Genomic DNA, 24216 nt, shown 5'->3' on the forward strand with positions numbered 1-24216 from the left:
GTTTGCTGAAAAACAGTACCCAGTAGCATCAAGATAACCAGTGCCTTGTGTTTTGTCCTAAGTTTACTTTTTTCCCTTAAAAATATTCTTCATCAAAATAATTTCCCTTGGCTGAGTTGATGGAAAGTGTTGTATTGATTTATTGATTGACTTCTTTATTATAACTTCTGAGCTAAAATGTTCCTGCAACTGCTCAGTGCAAGTGAGGTCATATATAGTTCATCTTTCTTGCTAATTCATGTAGGAGCTGATAAATGGTCAACTGATGAGCCCTAAGAATTGAATTTTAGAATCATTTAACTGCCTTTGCAGGGACTTGACATCATAGAGCCTGACATTTCTTTTTGATAGGTATCTATGCATTATTTTCATATTAGTCAGCTGTAGATATCATAGCATCTTATATGAAGCCAAAGTCCGTTTCTTAAAGCAGACAGATTACCCCAGGCCTACACTGTTTATTCTTACTAAGACCTTGTCTAGGAGATTGGTTTTCCAGCTTGCTGTTATTTAGAAACACCAATTTATAAAAGGAGTAAGTAACTTTTAGAAGCAGATATACTCCCAGTAGTGAAAAGTGATATCACATAAAGGAGGGGAGACAGAAAAGCTATCTAAAGCAGATTTAAGAGCTTAAAAGTATAACAAGCTAAGTAAACCATCTAACGTATCTCATTCACTGCTGAAGACTTCACTATGTGTGATGATTATTCATGATGATAACCCCATGAACCATCTAGGAAAAGTAAAATTAAAAATCAACAATTGACTTTTTTCTGAGATAAAGTATACAGTAAGGTGATGGGGACAAGGTCAGAATTAATTCCAGATTACATTTTATGCATAGCTAATAAAATTCAGTTATAATCACATCTAGCACTTAGAAATACTTTCACCATCCACAGATATCCAAAAGAGAAAAAAATATATATATTATTTAGAGTTGATTCAGGAACTATAGGGGTCATATATATTTCTTGACAAAAATGACTAACTGCTTGTTTCTTACTAAAATAGCCTAATATCATTGTCTATTTCCTTCCAAAGATTAGAATGTTCATTCACTTGGTGTTAAGAATCTGCAGTGTCCTAGACCAGGAGATACGGACATGAACAAGACAACTTTTCTTTCCTCATGGAATTTGTAGTCCATCGGGGAGAAAGAATTACATGGTTGAAGATTTAATTATACTTGTGTTGCAAAAACAACTATATACATATGATGATTACTAAAGAAAATAAAATACAGGGTATGCTGAGGGTTCCCAAAAGGTGGCCTGCGTGCTCTGCAGCGTCCTGAATCATCTAGGTGTTCAAAACCTGAGTTGAACAGACGGTCCTAGCTACATGTTTTCCCTTTCCTGTTCATTCCTGTCTTTACCTAATTCTGTATTCTCAAGTGAATACAGAATCTACCCTACTCTCTCTTCCCCTTGTGATTGTTTTTCTCTCAGAGGGAGGTTATACCAATGGGATGCTTGGCAGCCCATGGCATTGCCTTCCAAAAAGTGTCTTCATTTGCTCAGGCCAAAAACCCTGAAGGTCTGCTTGGCTAAAATAATATCCCAGTCCCTTTCCATCCCCTCATCCTGCTTTATTTGTCTTCAGAGCACTTCTCATTACATCATATATACATACTTGGTTTATATACTGTCTTTCTTCTCTACTAAAAGATAAATTTCATAAAGGCAGAGATTTTGTTTGCTCGCCACTGTATCCCCAGTGCCTAAAATAGTTCTTGGCATGCGGTAGCTGCTCTGTAAATATTTGTCATATGAATGAATCCCTTTATCTTCTCTGGATTTCAACCCTTCTCTCCTTCTGCGTCATTTCGCTATTGTAATCTTTCCTTTATCTTGAATCTTTCCATCTTGACCCAGTCCTTCCCATTTAATTGTGTTGTCACTTCTAACTTAAAGTGTAAAGAAAAAAAAAAGAAACTCTTTTTAACCTTCTTTCAGCTCCACTTTCCCTTTCAGCATTCCTAACTCCTCCCCAGTCTGCTTTGCTCACACCACCCACCAGAACATCTCTCAGTAAAATCACAAATGACTTCCACGTCATTAGCTATGAAACACATTTGTCATCTTCATCTCCATTCACCGTCACTCTCCTCCATGATAATGCAGTCCTGGTTTTCTTTACTTCTCTGAATCTTCCTCTTCTGTCTGCTTTGGAGATTCATTTTCCTCTAACTGGTCATCACACAGCAGAATTCTTTAGTATTCAGTGCTTGACCACAGAGGCTCCACCAAGGGAATTTAGTAAATGCTCAGGGCCTCGATAATTATCTAGACAATAACTTACAAATGTGTATTTTTAGTTAATAATTTTCTTCCTTGTTCCACATTCGTAAATCCAAAATGCCTACTCGGTTTCTCTCCTTGGATGTGCCTTTGAAAGCACTTCAGAACTCAGCATACCCCAAACTGAGTTTGTGATTGGACTTGGTCCAGAAGAGGAGAGCAGACCCTCCCAGACCTGGTTTCCCCACCACACTGCCCTGTTTTAGGGAATGGCATCCTGTTATAAAAGCCAGAGAACTGGGGGTTCACTTAGATGCCCCCTTCCTCGCTTTCCACATTAAGCCTTGTCATTTTTATCTTCTAGATAGTTCTAGAAACCAGTCACTTCTTTTAAGTGCTGCTGTGGTAGTCATCCTCTTTTACAGGCATTACTGCTAAAGCCTCCTAACCAGTGTCTTCAGTTCTATTCTTGCCCCTGTCTGAATCCAGAGTCTTCTTTCCGTGTAACTTTTTATTTTGAAATTACTTCAGATTTACGGAAAAGTTGCAAGAGTAGTTACAGACAATTCCCAGTTACTTTTACCATTTGTTAACATTTTATCACATTTGCTTTATCACTTCCTCTTTGTATTGTGTATGCATGTCATTTTTTCTGACCCATTTGAAAGATACAGACATGATGCTCCTTTGCCATCTAAATACTTGACTACCTGTCTTATAAGAAGGACATTGTCTTACATAAGCACAGTACAATAATCGAAATCAGTTAACTTACATCAGTGCTATACTAGTATCTGAGCTGTGTACCTTACTTATATTTCCCAAGTTATACTAGTTCGTATTTCACTGTAATGCCTTTTATGGCAAAAAGGAAAAATAACTCACTGGTCTAGGATCCAGTCCAGATCACACATTGCATTTAGTCACGTCTTTCTTTTTCCCCCAACAAATTTATTTATTTATTTATTTATTTATTTATTTATTTATTGGGTGTATTGGGTCTTCGTTGCTATGTGCAAGCTTTCTGTAGTTGCAGTAAGCGAGGGCTACTCTTCGTTGTGGTCTGCGGGCTCTCACTGCGGTGGCTTCTCTTGTTGTGGAGCAACACAGCTCTAGGCCCACAGACTTCAGTAGTTGTGGCACTTGGGCTCAGTAATTGTGGCTCACGGGCTGTAAAGCACAAGTGCAGTGGTTGTAGTGCACCAGCTTAGTTGCTCCTTGGCATGTGGGATCTTCCCGGACCAGGGCTCAAACCTGTGTCCCCTGCATTGGCAGGCAGATTCTTTTTTTTTGTTTTTAAGCTCTTTATTGGAATATAATTGCTTTACACTGTTGTGCCAGCTTTTGCTGTGCAACGAAGTGAATTTGCAAATACACATATCCCCATATCTCCTCCCTCCTGTGACTCCTTCCCGCTCTCTCTATCCAAGCCCTCTAAGTCATCACCAGTCATCAAGTTGATCTCCGTATGTTATGCAGCAGCTTCCCACTAGCTATCTGTTTTACATCTGGTATTGTATATATGTCAGTGCTGCTCTCTCACTTCATCCCAGCTTCCCCTTCACCCCCCACCCCATGTCCTCAAGTCCATTTTCTGCATTTGCATCTTTATTCTTGCCCTACCACTGGGTTCATCAGTACCATTTTTTTTAGATTCCATATATGTGAGTTAGCATATGATATTTGTTTTTCTCTTTCTGGCTTACTTCACTCTGTATGACAAACTCTAGGTCCATCCACTTCACTACAAATAACTCAATTTCATTCCTTTTTATGGTTGAGTAATATTCCATTATATATATGTGCCACATCTTCTTTATCCATTCATCAGGTGATGAGCATTTAGGTTGCTTTCATGTCCTGGTTATTGTAAATAGTGCTGCAATGAACATTGTGGTACATGTTTCCTTTTGGATTATGGTTTTCTCTGGGTATATGCTCAGGAATGGGATTGCTGGGTCATATGGTAGTTCCATTTTTAGTTTTTTAAGGAACCTCCATACTGTTTTCCTTAGTGGCTGTACCAATTTACATTCCCACCAACAGTGCAAGAAGAGAGTTCCCTTTTCTCCACACCCTCTCCAGCATTTATTGTTTCTAGATTTTGTGATGATGGCCATTCTGACTGGTGTGAGGCGATACCTCATTGTGGCTTTGACTTGCATTTCTCTGATGGTTAGTGATGTTGAGCATCTTTTCATGTGTTTGTTAGCCATCTACGTGTCTTCTTTGGAAAAATGTCTATTTAGGTCTTCTGCCCATTTTTGGAACGCAGGCAGATTCTTAACCACTGTGTCACCAGGGAAGCCCTGGTCACATCTTTCATCTCTAATCTGGAAGAGTTTCACAATCTCTTTGTCTTTATAACCTTGCCATTTTTAGGAGTATACGCCAATTATCTTAAATAACATCTTTCAATTTGGGTTTGTCTCACGTTTCCTCATAATTAGGTTGGGGTTACAATTTTCAGTAGGAATACCATACAAATGATCGTATATGTTATCAAAAGTCACTTGATGTCAATTTTCTCCAAAGTCACCTTTTAGAAATACAGATCTAATCTCGTGTCTCACCTGTTTAAGACCATTCAGTGGTTTTTTCATTGCTTTTAGGATAAATACCAAGTCCGTCTTGGTACATTAGGCTTTGTGCCTACCCTTCCAGTATCTTGCTCTTTGTTTCCCTTCAGTTTCAAAGAAGTCTTATCTCCTGGCTGGGAGCAGTCACACAGATTGTTCCTTCAGCCAGGAAGGCTCTTTGCCCCTCCCCCATCCCATCTTCCCTAGCCCACTTAGCAGGAGCTCCTCTCAGATCATTTATGACTCCAGTTTTTATATGGGAAGGACAGAGAGATGGCATTTTAGTTGGATGAGGGGGAGGGTGTATATGGAACTCTCCTTGAAATTTCATTTGAATAACCTTTTTTTTTTTTTTTTTTTAAAAGATATCCATCCCAAAGGCTGGTGAGAATGATTGGAGGAAGATCCTGGGCCTTGTAGCTGTCTTCTTTCTCTATTCCCTCCAAACCCTGCCCCTTGAGCCAGTTTCCCCTTGACTATACTACCATCCAGGTTTCAGCTTGATCATCAGAGACACAAGGAAGTCTTTTTTTTTTTTTTTTTTAATATTTATTTATTTTATTTGGCTGTGCCACGTCTTAGTTGCGGGATCTAGTTCGCTGACCAAGGATCGAACCCCAGCCCCCTGCATTGGGAGCGCAGAGTCGTAACCACTGGACTACCAGGGAAGTCCCTCAAGGAAGCCTTGATGCTGTCTAGACCAGTCCCTTGTTAGGAGACTTTGTGGTGCTTTGTGCTGTGCTGCCTCATCTGCGTAACAGCTTGTTCTCTGTGTGATTACTTGATGTGTTTGTCTGCCCTACCCCTCAGGAGGACGGGCACGTTTTGCTCCTGGTCATATCACCAGCATCCAAGTGCTCCACACATAAATCAAGATGCGTTACTGAATGAGTGAAGATGAATACCTCAATCTCCTTCAATACTTCACCAAATGATGAGGCTGTTCCTTGTCCCTCTTTTTGGAAAATCTCCCTCTGTCTTGTAAATCCCGTTTCCTGCTCTCAAATTTTGTAATCGTTGAGAACAAAGTAATAAATCTCTTCCTCTTTGGTAGCTTAAGGTTTACTAACTCTTTATGGTTTAGTCATTAACTGATTGAACCCAGTGATGAAATATTTTCGTCTCTATAGTCAGCATCCATTTGCCATCTGGTGACACATTTCTGTGGCCCTTTAGCTTTGGCACTGTTGTTATAACATGGTCATGCTCTCTTTTGAGTATCAGTCCCATCTACTAGCAATTTCTCAAATCCAGAATAACTACAGATGTTTCATAGGGGGCTTTGATACTATAAAAAATGTTCAGCAAGAGTTAAAACCAAAATACCTGAAATTTTTACTTTTTAAAAAATTAATTATTTTTTCATAATCAGTGTACCATTTCTAATCATTTGTTGAGGACAAAATTCATTGAATCAGTCATCTGTAATTTGGAGGCTGATTTGTGTGTGATGGGGAACATACAGGATGGATGCATGTCCTTTGATCCAGTTCTCTTTGTAAAAGGAAGTGGATATTTACAGCCTTCTTTAAGAGAGTTAGTGTGCATGAAATGAGAATAGTATTCAGACTGTCTTGTCATTACTCTTTTATAGAATACTTAGTTTTTTAATCTGATCTGATAGTAATATTTTTTAAGAAGTAAAAAGTCTATAAGTGAAGGTATATATGTGACCATGAAATGAGACGGGAATTAAACAACTAATGGTAATAGAATATTTTTCTGAGAAAACTGCCAGAGTTTAAAAAAAAGTTTTTTCAAGTATAATTTACACCAGCCAAATTTGATTCTCCTAATAGTAATTTTCGTTCTCAAGAATAAAATCCAAAATTCTCACTTTTTGATTAGTAAAGGTAAACAGAGAATCTAGGCAAAGGAAATGTGGGACTTCATTGTACTTACATTCTTACAGCTTTTCTCTGAGCTTGGAATTATGTCAAAATTAAATGTTACCCTCCATATTCTCACTTTTTTTCTAAAATTAGATGCATGTATATTTTATTCAGGTTTTTAATCTTTCCTAGAAGACTGACAAATATTCACATATTTATGTTTCAATTTGATTTTCATACCTATCACCTAGTTACGAAGTCAGAATTTGATAAAATTATTTTAGCAAGAGGGTAAAGTACTGCATTAATTTGGTTTCTGATTATGGAGTCTTTTAGTCCCACACCCATGCTTTCTTTGCCTTCAATTTTTACTTCACAGACTAATTTTGTGTTGAAGTGCTAATAAACTCCTTTTGCCATCTAACTTGTAATTCTGATGTGCTGTTCTTCACATGTCACTTTGGTCATTAAGTTTTTCTTTTTAACCAGCATTTTTTTTAAGCTCTTTATTGGAGTATAATTGCTTTACACTGTTGTGCCAGTTTCTGTCCAGCATTTTTTTTCTTTTGAGTTATTTGCATTTTCAGCCTCCAGTGTAATTTTTCTGGTGAACTAATAGCACACAGTTAAATCCTGAGCTTACCAGTGTGAATGATTTCTGATTCAGACTTTTTTTTTAATGTAACATATATCTGTAATTAACCTCACCTTCTAGAAATTACTCAGATATGGTATCATTTTGTAACACTTAGGAAAACTGGCTTCATTTTCCAGAATTAGAAACTCAAGCCACAGGTAACAAGTGAGTAACTCATTTATAAGCAGTGACTCCAGAAGGTGTACTCAAGCAGAATTCAGTTTTTTATTTGTGGTGAATTCTGGCTGGTAGGCAGCTAAATGTTCTTGTCAGACACCTGACCCCTCTGAGTCTGTTTTGTCATCCACAGTATGATGGTCCCATTCGGCCTTCCCCTCAGGCTTGTTGTCAAACACAGGCAAGGTGAAGTTGGGGCCAGTGATGAGAAAACTATATGATGCTCTAGCATTTCATCTTCCTTTTTTCTCTTTATTATTCTGCATAGCATTCTTTTAATTTCCCCAATTTAGTGTGAAACTATTTGGCTTTTTAATGTTCCATTGCCACATAATTCTTAAGCTTGATACCACATGGTTATTTTTCGTCTTTTTGATAGTATTTTGGGTAGGCATTGCTGCCAGTGATTTGAAACTGTTTTTCACTTTATGGAGCCAGTACAGTCACCATGAAATCACTGAGGATTATAATCTATTTAGGATAATTTAATCTTTTGTTTTGCAGTCCCAGGCTGTCTAATCTTCCTGGCTGGTCCCTAAAGGATGGAAATGCTTTCTTGGACAAGGTAATGATTAGCTGAAGCATATCTACACCCAATGGAAAGCCATCTTGTCATACCAAGCCACCCGATAGTAATGTGACTGATGGGCTCATTTTTTTTCCCCAGTGTCTTCTCCCTGAAAAATCCCATGACCCATGTAGAGTCTTCGGTACTTGGTAATTACTGTTTTTAAGAGCCTTTTAAGGAGTCTCAGTGTTCAGATACAGATCCACTTTCCTCACGTGTAAAATCTAAGAACTTCTGGTGCAAATACATTTTATCACCACAAAAAGAAAACTGTTATTTTTAGAATTGTGATGAGAGTTTCAGTGGTGATGCTTATTAGAGAATTCCACCCAGCTCATTTCATTTCGAGGCTGCACTGACTCTCTACCTGTAAGGAGTGAATTTTTTTCTTCTTTTTTAAATAACTTTCAAACCCCCCAAATATTGTGAGTTTTAAACTACTCTGTCAGGAGTCAGATAAGGTAGGGATTTGTAAAAAATTGGGGTCTTATTCTTTTGATGGTGAGAGGCCATGCAGGGTAGCAGCAGGCAGTGTCATGTGCTCAGACCACTTTGGCTGCCATGTGGAGAACAGACTGAGGAGCCGAGTGTTTAACTTGCAGGCATCATGTTCTTGGGGGAGTGGAAGGGAAACATGTTTTCAGGTAAATATGAACAAAGGGGCTTCCAGACTATGATCTATGATCCTGGTAGCCTGGAATGGACACTCTCATAGGTTGTGAAAAAAGAACATTGTTCTAGGAATCTAGGATTTGGGATCCTATTATGACTTTAATCACTAGCTAGGCCTAAAGTAAATGACTCAAATTACTTTTTTTTTCAAGGCTGTTAAATTTTTGACATTAGATTATCTTCACAGTAATTCCTTCCTCAGATCAGTTTTTAGGCATTTCACATACACATGAGAGACCAGAGGTACCAAAAAATGTTAAAATTATAATCTAGTCAAATTTTCTCCTGAAAAAAATCAGAGGTAAAGGAAGATTAAACACTGTAAAGCTTATCTGTGCCATTCTTAGACCGCCAAATTATTCTTCCTCTCCCTAGTTTCACAATTGAAAGACTGAATAAGTGTAAGGATCCTTAAAATGATTCATCTGAATAAGGCATTTCCTTCTTGTAATAGATATTGTTAAGTAAAGAGGTGCTCTTTTTACAGAATTAATTCCCGTACCTGCACCTCAACCTCAAGTGCAAGCCAAGTACATGATTTGAAACCAAATTTCCCTCATAGCTAACTGTAAAATTATGTGACATTCAAGAATCTGTGCGCCTGATGAAATTTCAGTCTGACTCTCCACTGGCTGTAAATCACTGTTTCCTGAGAAAGGCTCAGAAGCATCCCATTACCTGTGCAATGTGAGCGAAATGACTTGCATGTGTATGTGGGAGCATTTCATTAGGGAGTGGTGAATAAAATACAGTGACATTGCCAGTGCGTGGAATGGCAAATATGCTGCTCCAGGTCAGGAAGAATGAGAGCCTCAGAGGAGGCTCTGTCATGTGAGGTAGACATACCCTGGTACATGGCAATATGGGGTAGAAGATTACAGGGCCAATTTAAGGCCAGGCAGTGCTTTGAAATTTCCCGTGATTTGTCTTTTATCATTTTTAACCTCATCCTAAGGGAGTTAGGAGTCTTCTTCAATTAAACATAATTGCTTATTTGTTTTTAGCTGGCAGGTACATTGTAATTAAGAATGGTTTTCAGTCTCTTTTTGGCTCAGCGTTTTACTAGTTAAATGGTACTCATATAAGTAGAGGAACCAGAGTTTACAGTGGAAGGCAAGGGGAGGAAATATTCTATCAAGGTTCTGATATGAGACTTGTAAAATTCAAAAGGAAAATAACATACAGTTAATACCCTGTTTTCAGGTAAAGATTGAGAGTAAAATCATTCCGACTCCAATATATACATATAGATACATATATATGAGTATATAGAAATTTATATTCAGTGACTAATGAAAATGTAATGGAACAAAACTCTTAACAGTATTTTTCTCTTTCTGGAAAGAATGAACTGTCAACCAAATTCTATCTTTTACTGGTTTCATTGCAGAGTCATAGGTAGCTTTAACTTTGGAGCAAAGATTTCCTACATAGATTTCAGTATAAAGTGCCATCAAGGGAAGATAGCAACTCTGGTGGCCTCCTGGGGGTGTGATAGCAGACCTTGTTTGTGGTCCACTCGTGTCCCTTCAGTATCTTATGCCATAAATCCAGCTACCAATACCTGTATGGCTTTGCCTACAGTTTTTTCCTGAAGCTGCCCCAAGTGCAGGAGTTACTATAGATATCCCAGGTCCCTTGCCCCTGAGTGGAATAACTCCAAAGTGTATGTTTGATGCCATTTCTCAGAGTTTCCCCATGGGAATGAGTCCCTGTTGCCCACAGTGGTATGTAGCTCTGTAACACCTGCATTATCAGTCATCTTCTTTTCCCTTTATCGCTTGCCCCTCCTCCTGCTGGGTTTTGTTTTTTTGTTTTTGTTTTTTTTTTAAGCACCTCCCTTATAAGCTTTCACACGCCCTTTTCTCAGGGTATGTTTGTGAAACAATCTGAAGTAATACAGGCGTAGTAAATACTGTAGGTCATAGGCAGAGTGGGGAGTTGCACTACATTCTCTTTCTTTATAAGTATGCTTTTTTCTTTTGAATGATGGTGGTGGTGGTTTAATCCCTACCCTGTATTCTTCATCTCCCTCCTTCTTTTGAATGATGGTGGTGGTGGTTTAATCCCTACCCTGTATTCTTCATCTCCCTCCTTCTTTTGAATGATGGTGGTGGTGGTTTAATCCCTACCCTGTATTCTTCATCTCCCTCCTTACTTGCCCCTCAAACCTTGGTAGGAGGAGAAAGGGACTCTAAGTTATTTGACTATGCCCTGGACTCCTAACCTAATTGCAGAACCGAATCACTGGACATGCTTGTCACAAATACAGGTTCCATGGCCTCATCCTGAGAGTTTCTGATCCCTTAGATCTTAGGTAGGGCCCAGGAATCTACTTCCATCAGTGTTCCAGATCATTCTGATATTACTGGTATGGTCCAAATAACTATTATTTGGAAAGCTTTGGGTCATGAGTTATGGAAGCAGCATGTGTCCACCTGTGGCTTCCTCGAAGAGGCATCAAGAAATGTGCATTCAAGTCCTGAGTCAGCCACCAGCCAGCATGTTTTTAATCCTGAATAAAACATTTAGCCTCCCTGGGCTTAAACAAGGAATAGTTGACCTAAATAACCTTCCAGCTTCCCTCCAACTCCAGCAATCTGTGATACTTCGTGGGAAGTTGGGTTTGGGGATGAAATTTCTTTGGCACTGTATCTATTGGATATCTCTCTTAGAATTGTTTTCTTTTCATGTCTTTTAGGAGCTAAAGGAGTGCTCAGGTCATGTATTTGTGGATTCTGTGCCCGAATTCTGCCTACCAGAGGTAAGATTAAAGTGAATCTTGTTGTAGAAACAAAGCACATCTTACCATCTCTCAAAGTGAAATCAAGAAATAATTTTAAGGGACTTAGCTTCCTATTTTCAAACTGAAATGAATGTGTTACTCCATGGACTTTTGTTTTACAGCTAAAATATCATTTAGGAGCTTTCTGTATTGTCTGTAAATAACTGAAGTCACTCTCTTCTTCCTTTTTCTAGCTCTTTCTATAATCCCCGTTGACACTCTCACTGGGGCATAGTTTTGAGCAAGGTAAAGACGTAACTAAAGCCTTTCAGTTTTGCAATTACAGTCATCCCTCGGTATCTACAGGGTATTCATTTCAGGAGCCCCCATGGATACCAAAATCCACGGATGCTCAAGGACCTTATATAAAATGATGAAGTACAATGAATAGAATCGGCCCTCCACATCTGCAGGTTTCACATCCGCAGGTACAGAGGGCTGACTGGGTAATACCTGTGTCTTAGATTAGCCATACTTCTTCTAGTTTTGGGTAATTGGGAATTGCTGTTATCCAACCAGTACAGTAAACTGTAAAAATTCTTGCTGACTTGAAATAACATATGGAATATTGCTTAAAATTCACAAATTCTGAACTGAGTCATGGATTTCTGTCGCTTACATATTATTATCACAGTAAGACTTGTTATAAGTGTTTGAGTCCAGTTTCATTGTTTTAAAGGAAACAGGGATCAGTTTGCACTAGTCTTAAAGGAAACTAATCTCAACTGACAGGCCTAATTCCCAGAGTGGCCTCAGCACACAGATGAAGTATAGGGAAGCCAGTAGCCAGTGCAGGGTTCCCGAGGAAATCAATATGAAGCTACCATTCTGTTCTTTCCACGTGCCCAGGGGATGTCAGTGCCTGTCGAAAATACTTTCACAATTCAGTACCGGAGAGAAAAGAAATTGGGAGTGCTGTGTCCCTTATTTTTGTCCTTTCTTCCTCTCTCTCTTTCCATTTCTACAACTTCCTTTGATACCCTTTAATTTTTTTTTCTCTCTCTCTCTTTGAAGTATATGATGTGCCCTTTTAGGATACCAGAGCAAAAGAGAGGAAGAATAACAAAGAGGGGACATGGTAATTGAAGTTGGCAGATAAGGGAGAAAGTTGGAGGTAAAGTTGTAGGACCAGGGTAAAGGCAGACAGTGAGCGAGACTCCTGAGCTCTCCCGAACTGCTGATAAAATCTTTGTCATTTTCATCTGTCATTTAGGAGTTGGTAGGGCAGCTTCCGCATCGGTTCAGAGATTCCTAATCCCAGGTGCTACATTTATTTTCAGTTTCCTGCCTGTGGCACTGACTGCTGCAGCCTTCAGCTTGTGGCCAGCAGTGGAGGATTCCTGGCTTGGTGTTCTGGGGACGTTCTGGATAATGCCTTGCTCCATCGACGACTAAACTTTGAAATTAGACACTCACCGTTTCACAGTTCTCCTTTGCTGAGCTGAAGCATCGCTGTTATATGTAGCATTCTAGAGCCATATAGGTTTTTTCAAGTTGTGTCATAATGTGTAGTTTATGACAGATTAGTAATAGTCACTGTTTTGAGGGAAACCAGGTCATTGTATGATCAAGAGAGTCCTTGAATCAGGAGAGAGGGATTAACTGCACAGTCCCATCTTGGCTGACTTGTGGCTAGTCAGAACTAAAATAGCAGAATTATAATCTAGTACATCTACCTTAAATATCTTTGTATTCCCCCAAAGTCTACACCATAGACCGTGCATAAAGTCTAGGACAGTATAGTAAACAACCAATAAATTATGGTTGTTTCGACCCCATTCATGATCTGTGGAACCTAAGTGTCTGTATACAAGAAGTTTAAGATTAAAATAATCTTTATGGGATTTCATTGAGTGAAAGTATGCAAGTAAACATATAGATGTGAACATATAAACATAGTTTAGATGTTAAGTTTATTCTCAGAGGAAAATTTTTTTATGTAGGCACTCTTGATATGTATACAGGCAGAATATATATATGTATTTATATATATATATTTTTTCCTCAGCTGTCCTTACGAAATTTCTTTCCATTCTAGACTCTGTGAGCTGAATCTTATATATTAAGGAGGAATTTCAAATATTCCTACTCAGTTTCTGTATAGGTAGAAGGAAGGTAGGAAGGCTTTTGGGTTTTACTGTTGCTTCAACTCTTCTTCCCTTGTTTTCTTCTGGACGTGTCACTCTGCTACTCTGTCTTAATCTTCTCATTTGTTTAAAAATGGTTCTAGAGAGGTGGTGGGGAGTAGGACCAGCAGGATGTTCCATGACCCCTTATTATGTGAGGATATTGTCTTGGAAGTATAGTGCACAACACAGAGTTAAGTTATTGTCCTTAGACATTTTATTCACACAGATTGCCATTGCCCTGGTGGTGAGTAGCTTCTGACCTCTAACCTCCATGCTGTCCTCAGGAGCTGAGTACGCCTTGGTGGCTTTATTAAATCAACTTCCTGTACACGTAAAGTCATTCAGCCAGAAAATACCCACAGCCAAAGTGGCACACTGTCTCTGTCATTTGCAAAGATGGCACAGACATCTTTGTTACTTCTACACTGTGGGGGACATAGTAGCTCTGTGACCCATCCTCTGACCTAAAACTCTTCCTTGAGTTACCCATGCTGTCCGTCCTGCACCATACAGTTTCCACTGGGTAAGTTCCGTGAAGGAGAACGCAGAGACTGAGACGATGTCTCTGAACCATCATGTCTCACTTTTCTCCATAGAGGGTGCTGCATATAACAGTGCATTCCTCCAACAGCAGTGCACCGAGGCCTGTTCTGTACTGGCTGCCACAGCTGGGAGGGGACAGAGATGAGTCACACAGATTCTTCAGCTCAGAGACATTCAGTTTTGGGGGCACAAAGTGATACTTTGAGGTGTGTGCCATTGTACAGAATAATAACTGCCGTAAGAGGGATATTCATAAAGTGCCTTAGCAGTTCTGAGGAAGAAGTGGTTTCTTTCATCTGGGCAGATCCTAGGAAGGCTTAGTGGAAGAAGAGAACTGAGCCTTAAAAGGCAGTTAGGACTTAAATTTATGGAAAAACTGTTCCCTTCTACTAAATGAGTTTTCATAAAATTTACTAAACATGGGTAGCATTTTTTCCTCACCTGCGAACCTGTCTTTTCCCTTTTCACATGATCTTAATGGTGGAGTATAGGGTAGATTGGGGTTTATGGTGAGGGTAGAATACAAGAGTATAGCCTCCTTTTATGACTCTGCCACTACATTTTCGGGGGTGGGGCGGGCAGGGGGAGGGACTCTGTATCCAGCACTAGTGGTCAAAAGTTATCCCCCAAAAATAAAGTTGCCTCCCACATTTGACTTTTGAAGAGCTGGTTCCTGGGTGCTGCTCCCTCACGGCTGACACTGTGCTCTCTGCTTCACGTGACCTGGTTCCACCTGCCAGGCAGCAGCTGCTGAACTGTCCTGTTGTCATGTATCCTCGTACGTCTGACTCTTAGAACTCTGTTTTAGTGAAATCAGAGCACTGCTGGCGGACGGGCCACATTCTCATCAGTAGCCATCCTGTCCTGCCTCCAGGACCCCCTGCACCATGATATTCACTGCCAGGAAATGTCAACATTAGGAGATATCCTAAAACGAGAGAAAAGAAGCATTGCAGGAAGGGCATTGTGATTCTGTAGGACCAGAGCCACTCCTCTGCATTCTGACAGCACCATTTTTCATTCCCATCTTGTTGATCTGTGTGCCTCACACAGATATGTATCATCCCCTCCCCTTTCTTTTCAGACCGAGCTAATAGATCTGTCTACGGTAGATGTGATCCTCATCTCTAACTATCACTGCATGATGGCTCTGCCCTACATCACCGAGCACACCGGGTTCACAGGCACAGTCTATGCCACAGAGCCCACCGTTCAGATCGGCAGGTGAGAGCATTTCTTCTCGTGCCATTAGAGAGTGGCTGGAGAGTTCCTCCCTTCAGTGGTGACTGTTTAATAGAGTGCTGTGCCGAGAGGGTTCATTATTTCCCCCTGAGCAGCTGACCCAGAGAATAGGCATGAATAAACCACGCTCTAGATAAAACAAATGTTCGTTGGAGTTGCCTAGAGAATAATGCTGTGAGTAGTGGTCGTTAGTCTTTTTTAGAAAAATGGGAAGAGAGAGTTTGCAGAGACAGCTCCTCTGTGCAGATGATACTAATTAGGGGAGGTGTCGTTCAGTAGGATGCCATCGAGATGCAACGTGGAGAGCTTCGGGAGAGGAAGAAGCAGCGTATTTAAGAAAAGAGGAAGAAATTGTACTACTTGGCTTTCAAAATTTCCCCTTTTATGGTTTAGTGCAGACTGTAAATGGAGACGGCTTCTAGAAAACAGGATAGTTAGATGATTAGTTGTCTGTATTGTTGACTGAATGAAACTCAGGACTCTGGAATAAAAACCTCAGAGCCCTTCTTTAACTCTCAGAATGCTGTGCTGTCTCTTCCCCTGCCCCTCCCCAGCCTCCATGGGACAGATGGTTGTTTCAAGTAACCATAGCATCATTTAGCGAGGAAAAAAATTATGTGAAGAAAATTACCCCAGAAAAAAAGAATTGTGTTGAAGCAAACAAACAAGTATGGTATAAGGTAAAACTATCAAGACCCAAAATATGGGATCTAAGTGCTTTGGGTCCTAGAATCTGGCCAAAGTCAAACAAGATGGAATTACCAGAAATGACACAAAATATGTCCTTGTTTTTGTGTCAAACCGTATTAACCTGCAGTGTGTACAGAAAAAAAGGATCTGAGGAGGAGACCTTGTAGGAAAGTAAAACACTCAAGGCGATGTAACAGTTTTGGTGAGAGGACAAGCTGAAAACATTAGATTCTAGTCTAAAAAAGTTAAAGCCTAAGGATGGACATACCAGACTGTTCCCTGAAAGCTACAGCCAGAACAATAACGAGCCTGGATCGCAGATCTTAGAATGCTAGAACTGGTACTGTTCCTTCAAGCTGAAAGACAGTTTTTTAAAAAAATGAAAGAAGATGATGGTATTAAGTAGATAAATGAAAATGAAGTAGTTCAGCATTTAAATGCTAATAAATGTATGGCTTGCCATGTCTGTATGTTTATTTGAAGAGTATTTAAGTCAATATGGAACATCTATACTGGATTCTGTAGGGGATTCAAGATGTAGAAAGTCTATTTCTAACTTTTTGATCATCCCCTAGCCATGCAGGGTCCCATCAGTGCCCTGTTCCCATGTATTCCTCAGAGTATTGGATCATTGATCCAATTGAGTGAGGCACCTCTTAGATTCCCTCAGCTGTGATTCTGTGGTAATCCATCTTGTGATCTACAGGGCCTATCCTTTGGCAGATCCTTGAGTTAGAGTTTTAGGATTAGTCCTTAGAGTATTCTTCCATGTGGAATTTTGTTAATTCTTAAAACATGTATCAAGAAAAATGATTTTTCCAGTTTAAAATGTCCATTTAATATTGTTATTAAAAAAACAATCCATTCCTCACCTCTGCTGCCACCAGAACCACATACTTCATGCTCATTTAACTTTTCCTCCTTTTGTATTTTTTTTTTTATTTTTTTATTTTTTTATTTTTTGGGGGATACACCAGGTTCAATCATCTGTTTTTATACACATGTCCCCGTATTCCCTCCCTTTCCTTTTGTATTTTTAATTACCTAAACTAAAGGCAGAGGTCTTAAGAGTGAGAGTTAAACCATGGGTTTATAGACAAGAAACACTCCAGGCTTACTTTAAAGGTGAATTAAATCATTTACATTCAGAAATTTTAACATGGAAATTCAATGCAAAGACTAGGTTTTTGTTCAGCTTTATGTAAAATGGTGCCCACGTTTATATGCAGCAGAGTGAAAGACATTGGGGAGGGCAGACAGACCAGCCCACTTCTCTTGGCAACGGTGTTAAGGTGCCATGTTTTTCTGATTCCTTTTTGAGTGTTCATCACTTTCTTTGTTTAAACTCAGGCTCCTCATGGAAGAGTTGGTGAACTTCATTGAACGAGTGCCCAAGGCTCAGTTGGCCTCCTTGTGGAAGAACAAGGATATTCAGCGGTGAGTAGCGAGCAGTCTCCTCCCCTTGATAGTAGAGCTAGAGGCTTTGCAAAACATTCTCAATTGTTTTCTAATTTTCTTATTTTTGTTTTATTAAATATCTATACTGTTAGAACTAAGATTCTCTTCTCCCTATTTTATGGAAGGCTTATGTTTGATTCAACCATCATATTTTGAGAGGCAACCGTGCCATAAGCAAGGTAGTATACTAGGTCCAGGAGTTTTTAAAAATTAGTCAAACAGTTGGCTGTCTCTTTGAGGTACTGAGGGTTAATGGGAAATCAGACAATTAAACAGTTAAATTACAGTCTTGGGTGGCATGTATTATAAGAGATGCTTGGTCATAATGCTGTAGACACTCAGAAAATGAAGAACTTTCTCTGCTTAGGGAACCGAGGAGGACATTACTTAGGAGGTGACAATTAAGGTGGGTCTCAGAGGAAGGTGGGTCTCAGAGGAAGGAAAGGACTTTTCCTGATAGGAAAGGTCATAAAGTGGGGTCCAGACACAGCATCATAGGATATAGTGTATTAGGGAACAGTGAGAAGTTCAGGGTGGATTAGAATTGGTTGAGTAAAGAGGTGAAAGGTGAAACTAGACAGGGACATTGGAGCAAGATAAAGAAGCGTCTACTGTGTCCAGCTTGAATTTTGTATTATTTAGAGTGGGGAGTCCATTGGGGAGGTTGATAAGGCAGAGAATGACATAATCACATAATTTGTTCAGGGAAAGTAACCCTGGAAACATCATAGAGGATAGATGGGGGTGCAGAGATAGGGGCAGGAAACCCAGGTGAGAGAGCAAAGGCCCAGACTAAGGCTGTAGCATGAGAATGACGAAGTGAAGTAGCAATAGAGGAGGCAGGGAGGCAGCTTGATGCCACTTCCACTCTGATATTTGATTGGCAGCGGAGAACACCAGTCAGTCTTAACATACTGCAATTGGTCCAGCCCTGCCAACTGCTGCCCTCACCTTCCGGCACTGCAGCCCCAGCCACCCAGGCCTGGTGTCCAGGGTCTGGAGTAAAAGCTCGCCTGTGACTTCTTTGGTAACGTGTGTTCCTTACACTCCTACCCAAGTCCACTGTTTTCCAGCTACCTTGCCACTGGGTACTCTTCCCCTCTGGGTCCATGATTTGTTAGCCATCTAGTTACCTAAACTTTAGAATGTCTTGGGTTTTGTGACGTTATTTCTGCGAGGATATTACAGGGATATGTATATGTAGCTAGGAAAATATGCTTTTTTTTTTTTTTTTTTTTTTGGCCTCACTGCACAGCATGCAGGATCTTAGTTCCCCAACCAGAGTTTGAACCCTCACCCCCTGCATTACAAGCGGGGCATCTATACCACTGGACCACCAGGGAAGTCCCTGCTGTGTTTTGGTTTTTGGTTTTTTTTAATAAATAAATAAATAAATAAATTTATTTATTTATTGGCTATGTTGGGTCTTCGTTGTTGCACACAGGCTTTCTCTAGTTGCGGCAAGCAGGGGCTACTCTTCATTGTGGTGCATGGGCTCCTCATTGTGGTGGCTTCTCTTGTTGCGGAGCATGGGCTCTAGGCACGGGCTTCAGTAGTTGTGGCACATGGGCTCAATAGTTGTGGCTCACAGACTTAGTTGCTCCACAGCATGTGGTATCTTCCTGGGGCAGGGATTGAACCCATGTCCCCTGCATTGGCAGGCAGATTCTTAACCACTGCACCACTCAGGAAGTCCCTGGTATGTTTTTATACTATACCTGTCTCAGAGTTTGAGCATGTGAGTCTCCTCTTTGCATTCCTCTACATATGTATTATTTATTTTGTTTAACTTACATAGCACTTGTTATATGCCAGGCACTCTTCTCAGTGTTTTGTTTAATTCACTTAGTTCTTTAGCATTATCATTTTACAGAAGAGAAAACAGGCACAGAGAAGTTAAGTAACTTGTTCAAGGTCAGCCAACTAGTGGGCGGTAGGATTTGGATTCAAACCCAGGCAGCTGGGCTAGTCTGGTTCCAGCATCGGCGCCCTTAACCACTGTGCTGGGCAGCCACATACAGTCCCCTTCTCTAGGGCGTGTGAGCCTCCTCTCACGTGAGGGGAGGAGAAGTAACATAACTGTGCACATTTTCTCCTCTGCTTTATAAATCTTCTTTGTGTCTGTGTTTCCTTGACTGAGGATATGGTTGGTGTCTGTCTTGCTTCTCCTTAGGAAATGCTTTCTGGACGTGCACATGTCAGAGTCTTCTCTGTGCACATGGATGGCCTCCTTGATCTGCCTGCCCACTCACTTGGTACAGGTCCCCTCCCCTCCTCATTGTGCGTTCTTATCCTCAGTTCCCTTCCTCCTGCCCGCTGCATACCTCCTTCTCCTTTTTTCCCTCTCCCATGTGCCCACTGGCCCACATTCAACTCAGTTCTCTTCATCTCCCTCCTTAGAGACCTAAGGACTTTGTTTTCTTTCCCTGTGGAACACTTGGCTTCCCTCAACTTCCTCTTTTTAAATTTATACCCTTAAATATTCTGCCACAAATAATTTTGGCACACCAGAAATGATGTTCAAAGGTCACTGTTTCCTGACTCCTAAACCCTGGGCCAGGTCTTAAGGAAGTCCAAGTCCTTATTTTGCCTTTTTTTCTGTGACCTTGGGCAGAGTCCTTGGCAGTTTTCTTTGCTTTCCATTCTTGTAAAATACAAGATAACTGGCTCACAAAAAAAGTGCCATTGTATATTAGGGAAAAAGGTGGATTGAACGTGAAGGAGCAGAGGGCCGGGAGGGGGCCTGAAAATGATTGCCTAAGGTGCTTAGGAATCGCCCTTTTTAAAAAAGGTGCTAGTTGAAATAAAACCTTGAATTTGCTGTCTCGCCACCTGGTGGGCAAAAATCAGAAACTGTTGAGAGCTAAGTTGTTAGAGAAGCATGGATAACTTGGACCAGTCGTTCATTACTTCATGTATCCTGACCATAGTTCTCATCCTGATCAAACATTTTGTTTTGGTTTTTGAGTATGAAATGAGCCATAGTTACTGATAGGGAAAAAGAAGAGTTTAATTATTGTAAAGAATACGCCAAGGTATTAGACAAACCAAGCTGTGTTCTCTTTTTCTCTTAGAGAAACTTAGCGTAAATATTAGAAGTGGTAGAAAAACTTGAGGAGCTGTTTTGTAATTGACATCAGACAAGACAGTTCTTTTGAAATATTCACCTAGAATTTAATCTTGGGCCAGAATACTAAAAGTGCTTCATTTGAACAACATTTATGCTGAAGGATTTACACGACTTTAAAAAGTTCCCTCTGTCATGAGCTAGTTGTTATCAAGTGTCTCAAGATATTGTGACATACGATATTGAGAAGCACTATTTTTGGGGTTGGTTTTTTCGTTTGTTTTTGTTTTTGTTTTTTGCTGTCTAGTATGGTGACTAAGTGTTATGGACCGTGTCTTTATTTATTTATTTTAATTCCTGCATTCTTCTTGTCCAGTTCCTATAAAATAGTGGTCAAAAACTCAGATGCCTCCAGGGATGAGGAAGGGATAGGTAAGTACAGGAGTGAGGTGGGCTACCAGGAACTGTAGACTGGTGACCACACTTCTCTAAAGGGGCAGCTGACACACAGCTTCAGCAGATTTTTGGCCATATGCGAAAGTGAGCACATCACTGCCTTTTTTTTTTTTTTTAAGAATCTCAAGATCTGCATGTTTAAATGTGATTTTTTTTTTTTTCACTTTTTAAAAATGTTGGCTCTCACGTTAAAATAAAATTCCATATGATCCAAGCAAAACACCTCCGTGAGTTAGATTTGAACCTCCAGTTTTTGACTTAAACTTTATACAGTCTTTCGGTTAAGTGTCGAGAACTAATACATCTTAGTAGCTTAAGTTACCATCAACTGAAAAAACAATGAACTAAAATCTTTCAGACTCATTGGTTTCTGACAAATTCCCTTAAATCACAGGAAGTTAGCGTGAATTAGTGTTTGATTTAGTATTAATATGTACACCAAACAAAACTATTACTCTCACTTTTTGGCAGCTGTCTGACTCCCTGCCTCAGTTGATACTGCTGCCTGAGATTTGTTTAGAAGTTAGCCATCCTTCTTCCTCATTTTGACATTGCAGCTTACACTTCTTGAAAAAGAGATTTCTGGAGGATATGAAAAGGAGAATCCCTTACAACATAATTTTTGAGCCTCTGACATTCCCATACGCACTTCAAAATTTAGATTTTTAATGGGAAAATTTAAAGCACAGTATTCTACCGAAGAAACTCACCCGACCTCTAGTATTTTTTATATAAGGCTAGCATTTTTTTGTATAAGACTAGAAATCTACAGTTATAATTAAGAATAAATCATTACAAGGTATTGTCATAATCCTCTGACAAGCATTAAGGAGTTATGCATTGATAGATTCCTGGCTGAAGTGTTATGGCAGTTTTCAGTACTCAGAGCTTAAAATGTGGGTTTATACCTTATAAAAGACATAAAAAAATTTTTTTAAAGCATATTGTACTTGAAGTTCCTCTGCTTTGATACTCCTTGGGTATTTATAGAGGAATTTATCAGGGCTAACTATGTAGTAGGAAGAAAATTAAAGCTATGGGCTTGGAGATCAAATAGACTAGTGTTTGAATTTCAGATCTGCTTCTTAGCTGCAGTAGTTTATTTCTTCTAGGCTTTGTTTCCTCATTTATAAAATAGGAATAACATTAGCAACTTCACAAGGTTGTCGTGAGGACTAAATGAGTAATACAAGTAAAGTCCTTAAAATAGTGCCAGGCACATAGTAAGTGCTCAATAAACATCAACATCCTTTCCCCCTTTAATGATGCAGTGGCTCATAAGACCCCCTTTCAGTAACCAGCACACGTCTGCCTTCTTCTTTATCTTTCAATACTACCTTTAATGATGAGAGCAAAGTAGTAGAGTAGAAAGAAATTTGTTTTCCTAATCCCACTGTCGCCTCTAGTTAGCAGTGTCATTCAGATTCTGGGACTCAGTCTTCTTTTTTGTAAAATAGGAGAATTGAATTAAACTGTCTCTAAGTTCGCTCATGTTATAGTTTTTAAAGATGTCCTTAAGCAGGTGCTTAGAGAGTGGCAGTACTTTTATGGAGTCATCACAGCACTGCAGTTCTTCAGCTTTGCAGTTCTAGAAACTTAATCATTTCATTTTACTCAGAGTTAATTAGCCTTCTAAGACTGGTTCGGGCTAACTAAACTCCCAGGATACTGACTGACAAACAGAAATCCCATTTAATTATTTTATCCTAAAATATCTGCCTAGCTCCAGAACTAGGATGGTTCGTCTATCTAGGACTCTGTTATGGGCAGCAGGTCCACATAAAGAGATCAAATTAGAGATGAGAGGTTTTTGATGAGCATAAAATTAAAGCAGAGATGGTTTAGGCCCTCTCAGGAATTGTTTCTGTCATGCTTCGGTACCCTAAGCAGTTGCCTTCATGCTTTTAAGAGATGAATTGATCTAAAACAAAAACCAGGGATTATAATCTGGTTTCAGTTTAGTATTAAGAAATGCTTGACTTTCAGGCTTAACTTTTGGTAAATTCCATAAAGATCATCACTCTGGTAACACATCTCCGCCCCACCCCACCCACCTGTGTATTAAGCACACTTCACTATAATGAGAGGAAAGAAACTTTTCTACTTCTTTTATTCTTTGCATTCTGCTCTTATATTTATAATGTTCAGTCATTCATTCATCAAACACTTAGAAAAAGCCCAACCAGTGTTTTATTTATAAGCTTTTAAGTTGTCCCTGTGGACCTAAAAGTCTTGCTCTTTTACGAAAACACATGGTCTTGGGCTGGTAGAATGGAAGAAGAGACAGCAGAGCTCTGGCGTGATGTCAAGCCCTGGGAAAAAAGTTTATTAAGCACTTGAGTGTGATAAGAACAAAACAAAATAATGAAATCTTTTAGAAAGTACTTATTAAACATTTAGACTGTGAGAACTTGACTTTGATAAATTAGAAAGCCAGAAAAAAACAGAACTAGTTCCCACTGGGTTTCCTTATCCGACTTATCCTTAATCAGCCAATAATCCTAATGGCTTTGAATGGCTTTGTAAATGCCTCTTTATAATTATAGCCTCAAGCATAAGGAGAATTTTAGGGAAAGCTGAGTTAGACAAGATGTTAGGAGATAGAAGGAAGTAATGACAAAGTGACTAAATATTTTGAAAGAGTAAAAAAGGTGTTAGCAAAAGGAATTTGGGGGTATAAATAGGAAATTCAGAGGACTTCAGTCTTGTTTGATTAACTACCAGGGGCCTGGCATTATGAAAAGTTTGCAGGGAAATGCCCCCAAAAGTTTAAGGCACAGTCCCTGTTCCCAAGGAGCTTGTTGAGCAAAGATTACATACTAAGTGGGAAGACTCAGGCTGGGCTTGGCGGGTTAAGCAGGGTTTGAGTGAGGGAAAACATCATTCCCTCAAGATAAGAGAACATTGTGGGCAAAAACATAGCAATATGGCACGATTGAGAAGGGACCGGCTTGGTTAAAATCAGCCAGTGCACACCAGGAAGGAGAGAAAAGCATTGAAAGCTAACCTTGTACAAAAGAATATTGAAAGTTTGTTCTTTTGGAAAAGCCAACAATACATTTGACTAATTCCTAGTTTAAATCTTCTGTCTAGCTGATAGAAAATTTATCAAAATTGTTTGTTTGTGAAAACATA

At 39.7% G+C, this 24216-nt stretch overlaps 1 protein-coding gene across 5 annotated transcripts in view; it reads left to right on the plus strand.

Moving 5' to 3' along the window:
- The window catches only part of INTS9 (integrator complex subunit 9), a 107430-nt gene that overhangs the window by 34005 nt on the left and 49209 nt on the right, over nt 1–24216 (plus strand). For 3 of the 5 annotated variants that reach the window (XM_057723359.1, XM_057723355.1, XM_057723357.1), the window contains 4 exons: nt 7976–8036; nt 11413–11475; nt 15253–15392; nt 17451–17537. In XM_057723359.1, coding sequence (XP_057579342.1) covers nt 7976–8036; nt 11413–11475; nt 15253–15392; nt 17451–17537 — 351 coding nt within the window. Of the gene's footprint in view, nt 1–1209; nt 1251–5190; nt 5210–7154; nt 7460–7975; nt 8037–11412; nt 11476–15252; nt 15393–17450; nt 17538–24216 lie in introns of those variants that run through there. The other 2 variants (XM_057723356.1, XM_057723358.1) reach the window with 2 other exon arrangements.

This window comes from Hippopotamus amphibius, chromosome 2, assembly GCF_030028045.1.
Source record: "Hippopotamus amphibius kiboko isolate mHipAmp2 chromosome 2, mHipAmp2.hap2, whole genome shotgun sequence".
Taxonomy (NCBI): Eukaryota; Metazoa; Chordata; class Mammalia; order Artiodactyla; family Hippopotamidae; genus Hippopotamus; species Hippopotamus amphibius.